The sequence below is a fragment of the Sceloporus undulatus genome, chromosome 2, assembly GCF_019175285.1.
Source record: "Sceloporus undulatus isolate JIND9_A2432 ecotype Alabama chromosome 2, SceUnd_v1.1, whole genome shotgun sequence".
Lineage (NCBI taxonomy): Eukaryota > Metazoa > Chordata > Lepidosauria > Squamata > Phrynosomatidae > Sceloporus > Sceloporus undulatus.
The window spans coordinates 321,141,569-321,156,296 of NC_056523.1; the positions used below are offsets into that span (position 1 = coordinate 321,141,569).

The 14,728-nt window shown below is 41.2% G+C and overlaps 1 protein-coding gene across 5 annotated transcripts in view; it reads left to right on the forward strand.

Annotated features, from left to right (window-relative positions):
* The window catches only part of SMAD2 (SMAD family member 2), a 68,717-nt gene extending 54,439 nt beyond the window's left edge, over positions 1-14,278 (forward strand). For 4 of the 5 annotated variants that reach the window (XM_042450063.1, XM_042450066.1, XM_042450064.1 and 1 more), the window contains 7 exons: positions 531-665; positions 2,077-2,151; positions 6,540-6,593; positions 8,061-8,273; positions 8,556-8,693; positions 8,888-9,032; positions 11,301-14,278. In XM_042450063.1, coding sequence (XP_042305997.1) covers positions 531-665; positions 2,077-2,151; positions 6,540-6,593; positions 8,061-8,273; positions 8,556-8,693; positions 8,888-9,032; positions 11,301-11,424 — 884 coding nt within the window. In that variant the 3' untranslated portion in view covers positions 11,425-14,278. Of the gene's footprint in view, positions 1-530; positions 666-2,076; positions 2,152-6,539; positions 6,594-8,060; positions 8,274-8,555; positions 8,694-8,887; positions 9,040-11,300 lie in introns of those variants that run through there. The other variant, XM_042450067.1, reaches the window with a different exon arrangement.
* The last annotated feature ends 450 nt before the right edge of the window (positions 14,279-14,728 follow it).

Genomic DNA, 14,728 nt, shown 5'->3' on the forward strand with positions numbered 1-14,728 from the left:
CCTGAAAAAAATATATCAGAGAATATTTAGAGAAAGGCAAATAAGAGTGATATGTTTGAGCCTAAATCTTTCTTATACATCTTATTTGATTTCCAAGGGAAATCATGCGCCATGTGCGGACACGTTTTACCTGGCTTCCAGTGTACGTAGAAGCCACTTGAGGAGGAAAACAATGGCACATATGTCCATGACTCTCGTGCGGCGCTCTGCCACATGCACGCGCCCCATTATTTCCTATGGGGCTTGAGCATAGGCAGATTTTCCCTTACGCAGGAGGATCCGGAACAGATCCCCCGCGTAAGGAGAGGGCCCACTGTATAACCACACTGATTTCCCATATCCCATATCCATCTTTCATCTTCCCGAAGGAGAAGAAGAAGTTTTTTTAGTACTTTTATAGCTAATTGAAATAATCAGTGCATCAGAATGATAAGAGTCCTGCAATTTGAATATAAAGTCTGTGTTCCTAGTTTTATGGAAGTATAAAGTTATGATAGTATCCCTAATGTTTTGGGATGTTTTCCCCTCAGTTCTGCCTCCTGTTCTGGTGCCCCGACATACTGAGATTCTGACTGAACTTCCGCCACTTGATGATTATACTCATTCCATTCCCGAAAACACCAACTTTCCAGCAGGAATTGAACCACAGAGCAATTACATACCAGGTATTAATGTAAAGAAAATTGCTGTAAAAATGGCATTGTACTGTTTGGAGGACTGAGGGAAATCATGTCAAACTTGCCAGAGAAACGTAAACAGAAGTTTGGAAGTAGCTATGGCTTCCCAACATTTTGGGAAGTTGTTTCTTTGCAGCAGTTGCTAGAGATGGAAGTATTTGTGAGCACTGAGTCATCAGCAGAATTTTTGTCAGTGATACCAGCCCACACAGTCACAAGTAATTTTGACCCTTTAGAGGAGTAATGGAAATTGACTTAATTCTTTCCTCTTGATCATCTTGCCTTTTAAACATGCAGAGTGGGTTCTCTTAGCTGTAAGATGTGAGAGCAAAGACAGAAGTCCCTGATGTTCTGGATTATGGCACCAATTCCTTGACTAAGGACACTCATTTCAGCTCTTTTCTGGAAGATTTGTGAAACAAAGGGCTGGTACAGACTGGCGCAAAGCACCGCCCTGGAACCAATTTTAGGGCTCGGGAGAGCAGAGCGGCCAGACATGATGATGTACGTGTAGCGCAGTGTCCAAATGGTGCCGCACATATGTCATCAGTGCACACAAGGGCACTAATGGTGCCGTGGATACCCTGGAAGCGGGTTCTTTTTATGCCTCCCAGAGGCCTTGCCGTTTGGTTGGTGCAGCCCCAGTGTGGGGCAAAAACGGGGGGCTGCAGGCCTACCTTTTGGGGTGGTCTGTACAGCCTCAAAGTTGTGTGGAATCTTCTTTGTCCCGATTTTTAATTAGCATATCTTTTAATGTGATTCTAATTCTATTTAACTGCAGTTAGATTTCCCCAGTGTGATTTGATTTTATGAAACTTAGTGTTATGGTCCATTGCTTTTCTTTACTTAGAGATTTCCTATATAGACTACATACAGTTTTTTGAAAGATAGTTGAGATATTAAAATTTTGAAAATAAAGCTTTACATCCTAAATGTGATTAGGCCCACTATGATCCCTCCCCTTTGGTTAATTGCTTTTTAGAGACTATTGCATACTTAGTGATGTACAAAACAAACCAAATAATTCTCTATCTATGTATATACCGTAATTAGATGCATGGTGATGGGGAATGATTTACTATTAATCCTTAGTCCCAATTGCCTCCATTGGTTAGGTAGCTGGCTTCCATCATGAAATTGAAGTAACATCTTAGAAGGCACTTGGCTCCCATTTGTATGGAACCCTGCTTTGTCAGATGTTTTTACTAAGTTTTTTTTTTTTTTTACTAGAAATCCATATATTTGAAATACAGTTGACAGTTTGGGTGAAGTGACTTTGTGTGCTGTTCATCCTGTAAGGCTACATTAAATAAAATTTTCATGTGCTTGCATAATACATGATTTTTAAAACCAAAATCCCTTTTTTTAATGCCTTCTCAATAATGCTTCATCTTGGTAGAAACGCCTCCACCCGGCTACATCAGTGAAGATGGGGAAACAAGTGACCAGCAGTTGAACCAAAGTATGGATACAGGTAATAGTTTGATCCTATGCTGACTTCAATCTGAAGACATCTACAGTTTGACTAATCTGATTATTACTAGCTGAATCCTTATTACCAACAAGAGGTTTAAGTTATTTAAATTGCATATTTTTGCAGCTTTCTGTATATCATAATGGGAAATAAACATTATAGTAACAACCCAATTGCATATTAGCAGTAAACTCATAATTTAAAAATATCTGGACAAGCAGAAAACAAAACTTTGTAGCCCTTCACACTGACCAAATTTGATCTGCTTTCTGGGAACAGGAGAGAGAAGATAAAGTCTGGTGAAGAAAGTTTGAAGGAACTAACTATGTTTAACCTAGATAAAAGCATTAATGATATAATAACCATCTTTAAATATTGATTTGCAGTGATTTGCAGATTTGTTTTCTGTTGCTACAGAGGGTAGGACATGAACCAGTGGTTGGAAAATTACAAGCAAGTTAATATTGTGAAAATACACACAAAAAAAATTAAAATTAAATTCATGTGTGGGAGAAAGATGAACTAACAGAGTCCTTCATCCATACTCTTCATTAGTGATTTTGAGGCAGAGGCTGGATTATCATTTATCAGGAATCATGCATTGGAACAGTATGAGACTATGACTACCAAAGCATCTTCCCACGTATACCTTCTTTGCGAGAAACTGCCAGAGGCTGTGGCAGTGACAGCAAAGGCCCCTCTCTTTGCAATGGATGTTACTTCCTTTAACAAAGACACCAGGAACAGGGCCTGTCACATGAGAGTGGCTATGCAGTGTTTTTAAAAGTTTTAAATTGTATTTTAAAAGTATGATCAAATCAAAAGAAAAAAAGACAAAAAGAAGAAAAAAGGAGAAGGGAAATACAGAGGATATGAACAAGAACTAGGCATGTACAGTGATGTGAACTTATGGTATTTTCAAGAATACATCTTTTATGTTGATGTACACGCATGTGCATAACTAAAATAGTAAGACTAATGGTATCCAGTGTACTTGGAACATCAGCTTTTGGTGTACCAGTTGCCCTGGTCAGGCCTAAAAAGGTCTTAGGTATTGAAGCTAGGACAGGTTTTCCATTGGTTAATTTGCATGGGTCAACAACGTCTTTGTTCCACTTAACTCATAACATCAAATTTTAGTGCCTTCTATGGGCGGTGTTGGAGGCCCCGCCTGCATCCTTGCCGGGCGACCTCCCCTTCCCGCCACGTGCAAAACAAACTTACTCCCACGCAGGATGAAATGCAGTCAAACTTTACTAACAGTTACAAACACACCAGTTGGGGGGTTTCTCCCCCAAGCCTTCCACCAGCAACAGAAAGAGTCCAGCTGTTAACTTCACCGCTGGTCTTCTTCAGTCTGAACCCTGGACCAACCTCACTCACTTTCTTCCCCTGAGCTTCTCTTACTCGACGGGGCTTGGGTCCTGATGCCAGCGTTCTGGTCGGGGCGTCCACCTCTCTTCCCCTGGAAGGTTGCCTTCCCCTTTTCCACATTCCTCTTCCAAGGGCTACCTAGCACCTCTAATTCCCTCCGGGTTCCTGGGCCTCCAATTACACCGCCCCCCCTCAGGCCAGGGTCGGGGCCTTCTATTCGGGCTTGGCTCTACCTTTCCTCTCCCTCAACCGGCTGCCTCCCCACACCACTGTCTTCCGCGTTCCAGCCCTCCTTCTCTGCTCGCCTCACCCTCTCCTCTTATACTGCCTCCTGGTCTTTTGGCCCCTCCTCGCTTCCCTCCTTTGGAGGCTCCTCCCCTGACTCCGCTTGACCAACCCTTCTGTCCTCCCCCACCTTGCTACACCTTCTAACAAGCATTCATAAACTAGACTTATTCATTACAGTTTCTCTGAAGATAGGAGCAGTTTTTCCAGCACAGCTAGAAGGGTTGAGGTACTCAGAACTGATGGTCCATATATAAACACCAAAAAGTGTTTGAGTTGTAAATAATGTCACAGTACTTAGTACACCCACAGATAAGTAGACTGTAATTTTGAAATTTGCAAAGGTTTGTTGCCTCGACTAATCAGTTGATCCAAAGTGTTAATCCCACAATGAGTCTATTTCGTCCATTAAAACACTTGCCTTCCAGTCTTCAAATTATGATCATCCCTTAGTTAGCTTAGCATGACCACATGGAACAGACTGTAACTGACATGATACCATACACAAAACTATCCTGGCAGCAGAGATCACAGGGGTAATGTCCCTTTTTCATGAAATTAACAGGAAGACAATTCATCCAAAAAAGAGTTTTGAAGTAATTTGATTCCATGATTGCCAAAGGAAGAGTATAGAATTAGGCCATGTTTGCCACTTATTTATGCAGGGCAGGAGATATGCCTTGCAATACAAATTTGTCTGGAAAATTAAATCCATCTCCAGAATGGATTCTCCACCTGTAAAGATCCAGAAGTATTTCATCCAACAATGTACACAAATTCAGTTCAGTCATCTGAGTATTGCCCTGAGCAACCAATTTGCCCAAATAAACAATAGCTTCTGGACATCAGCAGAACTGGCAGTTGATGAACAGCCCAGAAGGAGTACTATACTAACCCCAGTAAGCGTACTTTCAGATTTACATCCATTAACAGAATAGTGTAAAAGAGCCCCCAGGCTTTAATTTTATCAACTCTGGTCAAGATGATTCTGATGTAGGAATCTAAACTACAAAAAATGATAGCCAGCATATAAAATTGCTTTCTATTCATATTTTTCATGTATGAACTCAGAAATTGCTAGATTTTTACCTAATTTCAAAATGCGTACAAAGGTCAAATACAGTCAAATAAAATAGATTTTAAAAGTTCCAGCATCTGGAATCCAGTCCAAAATGAAGTTTGCAACCCGTTTATTTCTTATAAAATTGGCTAGATAAGTGAAGCATTTTACACTAGAATTACCTTCAAAGACAATACATTGTTATACACATTACTAATACAGTAATATACTAATAAATCCTAGTAAGTTAAAAACTATGAATGAGTATGGAAAGGGCCCTCATTTAAAAAAACGGTAAATGTGGTAACTACCCACTACTGCCACCAATTGTCTGAAATATTACACACACACACACACACACACACACACACACACACACTTTTTAGGTGGGGAAACAGTAATTCCAGTTACTTCAGGCTATTGAGTTCTTTGCAGAGTATTTAAGCTACTGCTGGTAAAGGTCTTTTTTTCTTCCTATGGGACACACACTCTTTTTGTCTCAAGGTACACTTCAAAGGTATAAGACTTGTTTGCTCCGTCTTCCTCCTCCCGGACCTTTCCTGACCCCCAACTGTCCCTCCGGAGGAGGGTGAGGGTCAGGAAAGGTCCATGGGTAGGAGGAGGAGGAGTGGGCACATGTGCCCTCCTCCTCCTCCCAGACATTTCCTGACACCCAGTTGTCTCTCTGGAGGGATCTGGGGTTCAGGAAAGGCCTGTGGGGAGGAGGAGAAGTGGGCACGCGCCCCGTTCCCCTCCTTCCAGAGCTTTCCCTGCCCCTCAGCTGTCCTTCCAGAGATAGCTGGAGGCTGGGAAAGGTCTCTGGGGAGGAGCAGCTGGCACACCCCACCCTTTTCATGGCCTCCAGCTGTCTCAGAGAGGCAGCTGAAGGCCAAGAGAAAGCTAGAAGGAGCGGCCAGAAGCACACGCCTGTGGCTCCTTCTCCCTAGTGCAATTTTCTAGCTTCCAGCTGTCTTTGAGAGGCAGCTGGAGGCTGGGAAACAACTAGGAGGAGGGGAAATGAGCACGCACATGTCTGTCCCTCCTTCCTCCCTGGCCCATGCTGGGCAAAATGGGATCATTTGCCACCTGTGGCACGTGTGCCATAGGGTCAGCATCACTGACACAGATTGTCTTGTGTGCAGGCCAAAGGGAAATACTTCATGATTTTTTTTCATTGTGGAGGACTTATATGGTGAGATGGCAAAGATTCAGTTTCATAGCCTCTTCAGTGGGATTCTTTGCATACCCTGTGCTGATTTCATAATGTTGGTTTTTGTTTTGCTGTTGCTGATAGGAGTAGGGTTATTTTTTAAACCAAATGAAATTATCAGAGGAAACTATATACTTTTATTCTCATAAGTGGTAGCAGCTTTGCTGTCTTTCTCTTCCCTCATCTAAGGCTGTAAACCCGTAGATTTCTATGCAGAAACATACACTGTATGTGAGACTCCTACTAGCAAAGTCTGGCTGATTTTCCAAAGAATACTTTTACAGTTAGTGTTGGAGCATGTATTAGTAAAAACTGGCCTCGGGAATGGAAATATTGCAGGTCAACAACCAAATATAATGTTATACAGTAAATATATGGATAAAGGCAGCTGCCTACAGTATGTCTGAATCGCTGAAGTTATGTTTTGTTGTAAAGTAACAGTCTTGATTAATTCCACAGGATCCCCAGCAGAACTGTCTCCCAGTACACTCTCTCCTGTCAATCACAGCTTAGGTAAGCTGTAACACTTTGGCCTCTGTGCTTGGATTGCATTATAGAAAACGGGGTGAAGACTCTGTGGCTCTTTAGATGTTGGATTCCCAGTTTCCCTGCTCAGCATACCCAGTGATGACTGATGAAAGGAATAGAAATCCAGAAACATCCCATCCATTAACACAGCCTAAATTCTCGTATGTTGCGGTATGGGGGGGCTCCTACCAACAGAGTATTTTGGATGTGGCCAAGGTTAGAAATTCCAAAGAGAAAGAAGAAAGTTGCAGTACGTAAAGCCTCACATGCCCCAGGAAGAGCAATAATGTCTCTTTAATGTTTCTCTATCTGTGGTTTATAGAGAACAGGTAGGTGGACTTAGCTGTTACATTCCAGTGCTTGTCGGAACAGTAACTATATATTTTTCTGTTTCTTCAATCCTGTGGTTGGTGGGCTGTGCAGTCCAGTGGCCTGCCACTTTATTGTGAAAATGTAATCATCTTTCTGTTGCATAAATGCAAAAAGAGAGAATGCTCTGATTCCACCTCTTGCCCTAGTTGGAAGGAAATCAGGGTGTGTGTGAAAAACCAGCGTATTGCTATTGTTTATTTAATACTAGTAGTGTCATTGCCAGCATGTGTCCAAAATGTTCTCTAAAAGTTAAACCCACTGAGCACATGTCTAGTTCATTCATCATTTTGTATTAATGCTTTCTTTCTCTTGATTTTGTTTGTAAAAAGTATGTTTTAAACCTGAATTTGTTAACTTACATTGTGATAGTATAGTATGGAACCACTTTTCTGATTACAAGAAACATGGTACAGAGGTGGCTGGACAGAAAGTGTCATGAAAACACTCATATGGTATAAGATGTACTGTGCTGGGTATCAGTTGGCTAAACAAACTGAACATTAAAATTCAAGACTGTGTCTTCAGTTCCCTCCCCTCAGTAAAGTACAGTGGACCCTTGCCTTATGCGGGGGATCCGTTCCGGACCCCCCGTGTAAGGCAAATTCTGTCTATGCTCAAGCCCCATTCATTTGAATGGGGCTCGTGCACACGGTGGCGTGGTGGTGCGCATGCGCCACAGCCGTGCGCTCCATTCATCTGAATGGGACGCGCTGCTCCTTGTACCCCTCACGCTCCCTGCGGCTTGAGCGCACCTGCGTATAACGCAGGTGCACTGTACTTGCAAAGGAATTTGAGAACTCAGTTGATTATGAGGAGCTTAATGAAAAGAAATAGATTGTATAGTTTTTGAGGAAGGTATCTTGTGTATTGTTTATTCAAACAACATTCAACTAAAGTTTTAAAAGAATGAAAAAAACTGCATTGTTTACAATATGTACAGAGAGTTGTATGAGCACCATTTAACTAAAGGCGAGAACCTGACAACCTTGTCCAAAGATTGTAACAATGACTAGCTAACTATTGCCAAAGATTTAGGTTTGGCACCTGTTAACAGAAGAATTATTTCTCTCTTCCCTTCAGACTTGCAGCCAGTTACCTATTCAGAGCCTGCATTTTGGTGTTCAATAGCATATTATGAATTAAATCAGAGAGTGGGAGAAACCTTCCATGCGTCGCAGCCTTCACTTACTGTAGACGGCTTTACGGATCCATCAAATTCTGAAAGATTCTGCCTAGGTTTGCTCTCCAACGTTAATAGAAATGCCACTGTGGAAATGACAAGACGGCACATAGGTATAGACTTGTAGCCACATGGTCAGTGGTTAACCTGCTTTCTCAAACCTTGTCTGTATTTTGCATCTTTGGCTTTACAGGGGGCACTTAAAGCAGCTGGGTAATAGCTGCTGAAATTAAAACAAGTCAGCAGCAGTTAAGAAAATAACTAGAGGAATACTAGCATACTAATTATAGATTAAGAAATAATAATCAGCATGCCTTAATAAGACTATTTTCTCCTTGGTTGTGTGGGTTATATCTGGTGAAGTTGAAGCTTTAGCATTTGTTTGTTTTCCCCAGGAAGAGGAGTGCGTCTTTATTACATCGGTGGGGAAGTTTTTGCTGAGTGCCTAAGTGATAGTGCAATCTTTGTTCAGAGCCCCAATTGTAATCAGAGATATGGCTGGCATCCTGCAACTGTATGCAAAATTCCACCAGGTAAAATGTGTGTGTGTGTGTGTGTGTATATATATATAAACAAAACAGTTCAACATATTAACACTTCTTCTCCTCTCTTACTGCAATGTCCGGGAGTAATATCTTGGGGGGGGGGATGAAACCATTTTACATGTTCAGTGTGATAACTTGCAGTAGTAATCATCAGTAATCATTGTACATGTTTCTTTTTGTAGGCTGCAACTTGAAGATCTTTAATAACCAGGAATTTGCTGCTCTTCTAGCTCAGTCTGTTAATCAGGGCTTTGAAGCAGTATATCAATTAACTCGAATGTGTACCATAAGGATGAGTTTCGTTAAAGGATGGGGAGCTGAATACAGGTACTGAGCCATTTTTCTTCCTTTGGTTTGTGGAGTCCTGTTTCCAAACTATACAGATCCAACATACAGTTTAAGTTAGTCAATAAAATATTGTCAGCCTCTTTTAAAGGAGAAAAGAAACTAGCTGGTTGCTTCACACTATTCTGGGAAATCCAGGGACTTTTCAGAAGCTTTTTGGGGTTCCTCAGTGAAAAGATTATTAGAGCCAGAGAGGCTGTATTATTGGAGATGGGAAGACATAGTTCAGGGGTGGAGACACTAAAATGCATTGGATTGGCTATGAATAAATACATTGGGAGTTGGCAATTAATTAATTGATCAGTCAGTCCTGCATGACTGCAGTATACAAAGAGCTCCCTGTTGATAAAAGTTTGAGTGCGCTACGATTTTGCCAGCCGTTAGGGGTTCTGAAGAAATCAATATGTCAATATTGAAATCAATGTGTCACAAAAAAATTGGCTTCTGTCATACCTTATTATTCTCCACCACCACCACCACCATCATCCTAGATTGCCTTTGCATACAATATAAATTTTTATTGGTGCAAATAATCTCAATTTGTTTAGGCCTCCTTAATGTGGGATATTAGTTATATTTTCACTCTTCACTCAGCCTCTTAAAATGTAATGGTGTACTCAATAATGGCATACAATGTAATGATTGATCAATTGTTGGAAATGACCAAAGCCTGAATCTTTTGACTCAGCCCATTGTTTCACCTCTTCCATGTTTTTCGTGTGCCTGTGTTTATAAGGGGTGTAATAGCTAGAAGAATGAGGTTGCTTTCTTGTACTTAGATAAGTTTGTTTTTGCTAGTTCATCTTGAACAGTTTATGCAATTGTCAAGGCCAAGGTGGTCTACAGTTTTAAAAAAGGATAAGGTTTTGCCTCTGTAACAGGTTTCTGTGAAAGAACAAATCCAGTTTGGCCTTCAGTCGTATTGAATGTATGGCAATATTACATTGAAACGACACCTTTTTAATACAGTTGTTGTATCAAAGCTGTACCACATCCCCTGTGAAACAAAACCAGAAAAATTTGGAACAGAAATTTTCTAAACTGTGAAGGTGTACTGTGTGGACCTGCAGGAGAGAGGGGAGACAGATTAGTATCTGTTGTTATTACAGTGTGCCTGCACCGTATGCGGGCGCACTGTACGCGGCTTTGAGCCTACACTGAAGCTGTGCATCAATAAAATATATGGCCCATGTGCCCCATTGTTTTCAGTGCCATGCAAGCATACGTGGAATTCCTCTTATGTGGGGAATTCAGATCCCCCTGTGTAAGGGAAGGGCCCACTGTATTTAGCAGTAGCTCTCTATGAGGATTTGATAGCCATTACTTTGAAAATTACTAGTAAAACTCCAAGTTTTTTTTTTAAATCATCTGCTGAGGCTGACCTACTAATCACTTCTCACTCAGCCTCATTGTTTCTTACCTATAAAACAGAAGTATCATTTGGTGGTTGCTTTTGATATTTGCATAACTTTATAGAGCCAGTGTGGTGTAGTGGTCTGAGTGTTCAATTAGGGTTCAAATCCACCCTCAGCCATGAAAAATACTAGGTGACCATGGGCTAGTCACATTCTCTCAGCCTCAGAAAGGCAATGGCAAATCCCCTCTGAAGAAACTTGCCAAGAAATCCCCATAATAGGCTAGGATTGTCATAAATTGGAAATTAATTGAAGGCATACAACTACAACAACAACAACTAGCCTCAGTTTAAGGGCATAGTATTAGAATCACTGTTTTAAAGTTAATCTAATGTTGGTTTGCATTGTGAAAGTAGTGATGCAATCAGGTGAGTAGGTCTGCTTCTGAGGTACTGCTGTGACTCTGGATCTGCTTCCTTCTCAGTCACTATTTTGGATTTGTCAGACTCTTGTTGGTAGACCTCTCAATTCTAGTGAAAAAACAACAACCCCAAAACAAAGTAGATACTACTGTATGGATTACATTAAGGTATTCAGACATGAAGCAGTTTTTCCCCTCTTTCTTTTAAAAAAAATATATTTTAAAAATTGGATTCTGTGACTGGAAGACTCTTGGAATTGGTGCTTATCACCAGCTGCGATAAAAAAAAAAGGACTGAGAAAAGTGTTACCCAAAGGAATGGAAAGTGCTGTAAAGTCATCTTGGAGATTGAGGTTTGAGACTGGTTCATCTTATAGCCCCAAAGCAGACTAGCTGCTGAGCAGGGGCTTATGTTTCATGGCTTGTATAAATTTAATATTTCACCATGAATTTCCTTCTTCTCTCCTTTCTCAGGCGGCAGACTGTAACAAGCACTCCTTGTTGGATTGAGCTTCACCTGAATGGTCCTCTACAATGGCTGGATAAAGTATTGACTCAGATGGGCTCCCCATCAGTGCGTTGCTCCAGCATGTCGTAAAGCTCCTTCTCATTGTCGGTGGGCTTAAAATACGAAGTCCAGGCAACAGACTTAAACCTAACAGCTTGTCTGTCGTAGTAACTCGTGTGTGGTCTCCATGAACTGTTTCCTATCCAAAAAGTTCTGTGAGAGAAGAGAGAGAGTGTGTGTGAGAAAGAGAGAAAGCACTTGAGGGTCTCATCAATTTTAAAGCACCTTGTGGATTTTGTTTCCTATACTCTGATACTAGATGAGATGTTAGTGTATAGAAACACCTTCTTCTGAAGGAGGGAGGAACATTTTAAAGACTTTAATGGTGTTTTTATTGGGTATATATAAATTGAGTGTCCTAAAGGTTTACCAATAACATGGACAGTTGGATTATTGTATTACACCCTCCTCCCCTGCCAATATGGCACCGTTCTGCTGTCCTGGGTTTTATTTCCAGTTGATAGATATGCAGAACTCTTTGACTTAGGCAGTCATCTCATAAAAAAAGCCCAAGTTCTTGCTTCTCCATATTTTTTATATTTTTATATATAAATATATATGCAGGCTTTCCGCTGCCCTATAACAGACTTCTATTGCAAAAAATCTCCTGCCCCCTCCCCCCAGTACACACATGATTCCAAATGTGCTAGGTTGCGCCTTAAATCCCTTTATGGAAAGGGAACACTACCTGGGTTTCATCTTTTGAAATCATGGGTTGTTGAGCATGCTTAAATGGACTTGAAATAAACGATATAAATTGGAATCTTTCCTTGGCCCATACCACTACCAAATCATGGCTTGGAGAAGTTCTCCCCCCCCCCCCCTCCTTTTGCCCCATCCAAGGTAATGCATCTGTTGCCGGCGATGGGTGCTTCAGCACTCCTGATCCTGAAATCCACCTTTCACCTTTATGTGTAAAGACATGGGGATTGAGGGAGGGAGCTACTCCCCAGCAAGGCATCAGTGGAAAAGTGTAATTTTAACATTGCTTGTTCTTTTAAACACTCTTAAGTGATCAGGAACAGGCTGCTTGTTGGTTTCAAGTCCTAGGACCTTGTCATGCCACACAGTTCTAGCAGTATGATTTAGCACTTTAGCTGCCAGGGCTGCATCCTATGGAATCCTGGTATTTGTAGTGTGGGAAGGCACTAGAGCTCTGAATGCCTTCCTTAAAATGCAAATACATTGGATGTTGCCAGGGCAGTTAAAAGTGAAACATAGCACTACAATTGTGTAGTGTTAAAGGGCCCCATGTGGCTCAGGCCCCTTTTCTCCTCAGACACAAATGTCTACCTTTGTCATGGCAAAGGTTGTACTGCCAGTATTCCCTGTGGTGCCAGAGTTCCTTTTTAACCCTGATTTCAAACTCAGATCAGAGGTTTGAACAGCCCTACACATTGCTAACAGTGCTGCCGTTGTGATCCTTAACTGAAGAGAAGGGAGGATTCACACCTGTATGGAAGAAAGAGTGGGTGCCTGCCTCCATTATTTTTAACTCAGTGCCAGCCCTTTATCTGAAGTGCCACATAATGTTAACAGTGGATCTGCAACACATGCATGAGTCCGTCGAAAATTTTTTAGGTATATACATTTGAAAATTATCCCCCTGTCCTGTCCCGTCCCGTGAACCCCCCCCCCCCCCGGCCCCGCCCAGGTTAGGTGAAACAACTGTAAAACATTGGAAATTTTTTTGTGTCTTGAAACCTTCATTCTGTAGCAGGGATGTGTATATGGAATGCTGAAGTCTGGCTAAACCTGACTCTCTTTTGCTTAATAGCTTTTCTTAAAGATTGCCAGGATGCAATCTTGAGGCTTGTTTGCTTAGCACTGATGAACTGAGAGGCCAAGCAAAGTCTCTTGCAATTCCTTTCATTCCATTCCCTGTTTCCTTGATCCACTGTTACCTACTGTAGCAGGACTCTAGGTATGCTGGAGAGCAGTTTGGGATGGATTAAAATTATCTTTTAAAGATTGAAAGAAGCTTGTGTCATGTTTATCTCCCGTTTCCCATCATTTGATGTTCAGTGGAGAGATACATGCTTGTCAAGCTATAATTCAGAAGTCCTAAAAGTACCCCTCCCCATGGACATTGAAATACAACTTCTAGAAGGGTTTAAATATAGAAAATTGTAATTTAATTGAAAGCTTATATGGCTGGTTGGGTCAGCTTTACATGGCTTAGACTTGAGCATCCATCCATCACAGATGGGACAGATCTTACAGCAGGGTTGTTTCCAGAGTCTATCTAGCCTGTGTATAACCAGCAAAAGGAAATCTCTTAGTACATGTTATTGTGAACCCTGGGACACTACATTTGGACCTTGCTTTCAAACATATTTTGAATTATATTCTACACATAAGTCAGGGTTGGGTAAGGGTTGGGAAACTGTATAGAAGGGTTCTTCTGACTTGAAAAGTATACATCTTACTAACAATCTTGTAATCTAGCTGTCTGTCATTCTCTTGATGTTGTGGCAGTAGCAGGATTGCGTTTTGTCTGTTTTCTTTCCTTCTCTTCCTCCTCCACCAATGGTTCGTTTTCACCAGTACTGTACTTTGTAAGTACACCTAATGACAACTTCAGCTTTGAGAACAAACGTGGCCAGTGTTAAGCTTTGTAATCAGCTGATTGAAATGATGATAATGATGGATATTTTTATGCCATAAAAATAAGGCATAGGAGCAATACCAAAAATCAAGCCTGAGGGTGGGGGTAGGGGAACAAAGTGGGTCAGGCAGTTTAAAAGAATTGGAAAAGCAGTTACCAATTTGTGTAGTTTTACCAGTAGCCTAATGTATTGGTAGAACTTGTGAACCTAAGAGATAAGCTTTCATGCGTGTTGCATTTGCCTAATATGTGAATACACTAATAAAGTTTTAATTCTCACTTCTGTTTGTTTGAATGCTTACACTCTGGGGACACATGGTGCTTTATTTGCTTGAAGAGCTCTTTTAATATTATTTGTGAATATTGCAAGAACTGCATAACTACCTCAAAGCACTTTAGCCCTCTCCCCCTGCATGCCAAAGCACTCTTGAAACTGTGGGAGGAATTTGAAGTTTTTTGCAATCTGACATGAGGGCAGGAGCACAATCTGCCATGCAAAATGAGAAGTTGTGTCTGTCTACAGATATAAAACTACACACTGGATGTGTCCAAGCTTTTGATTTTGATCTTTGAAGTTGGATTGTGTAGATTATGGTGCTCAACTTTCAGAAGGTAAGGGACTGCATTAATCCTCCATTACACCTTAGACAGCCAGACACCAGGCAAAATATTCAAATGTTTTCCCCCAAATGGCATCTAGAAGGTTTAAGGGCATTTCAGTCCCTG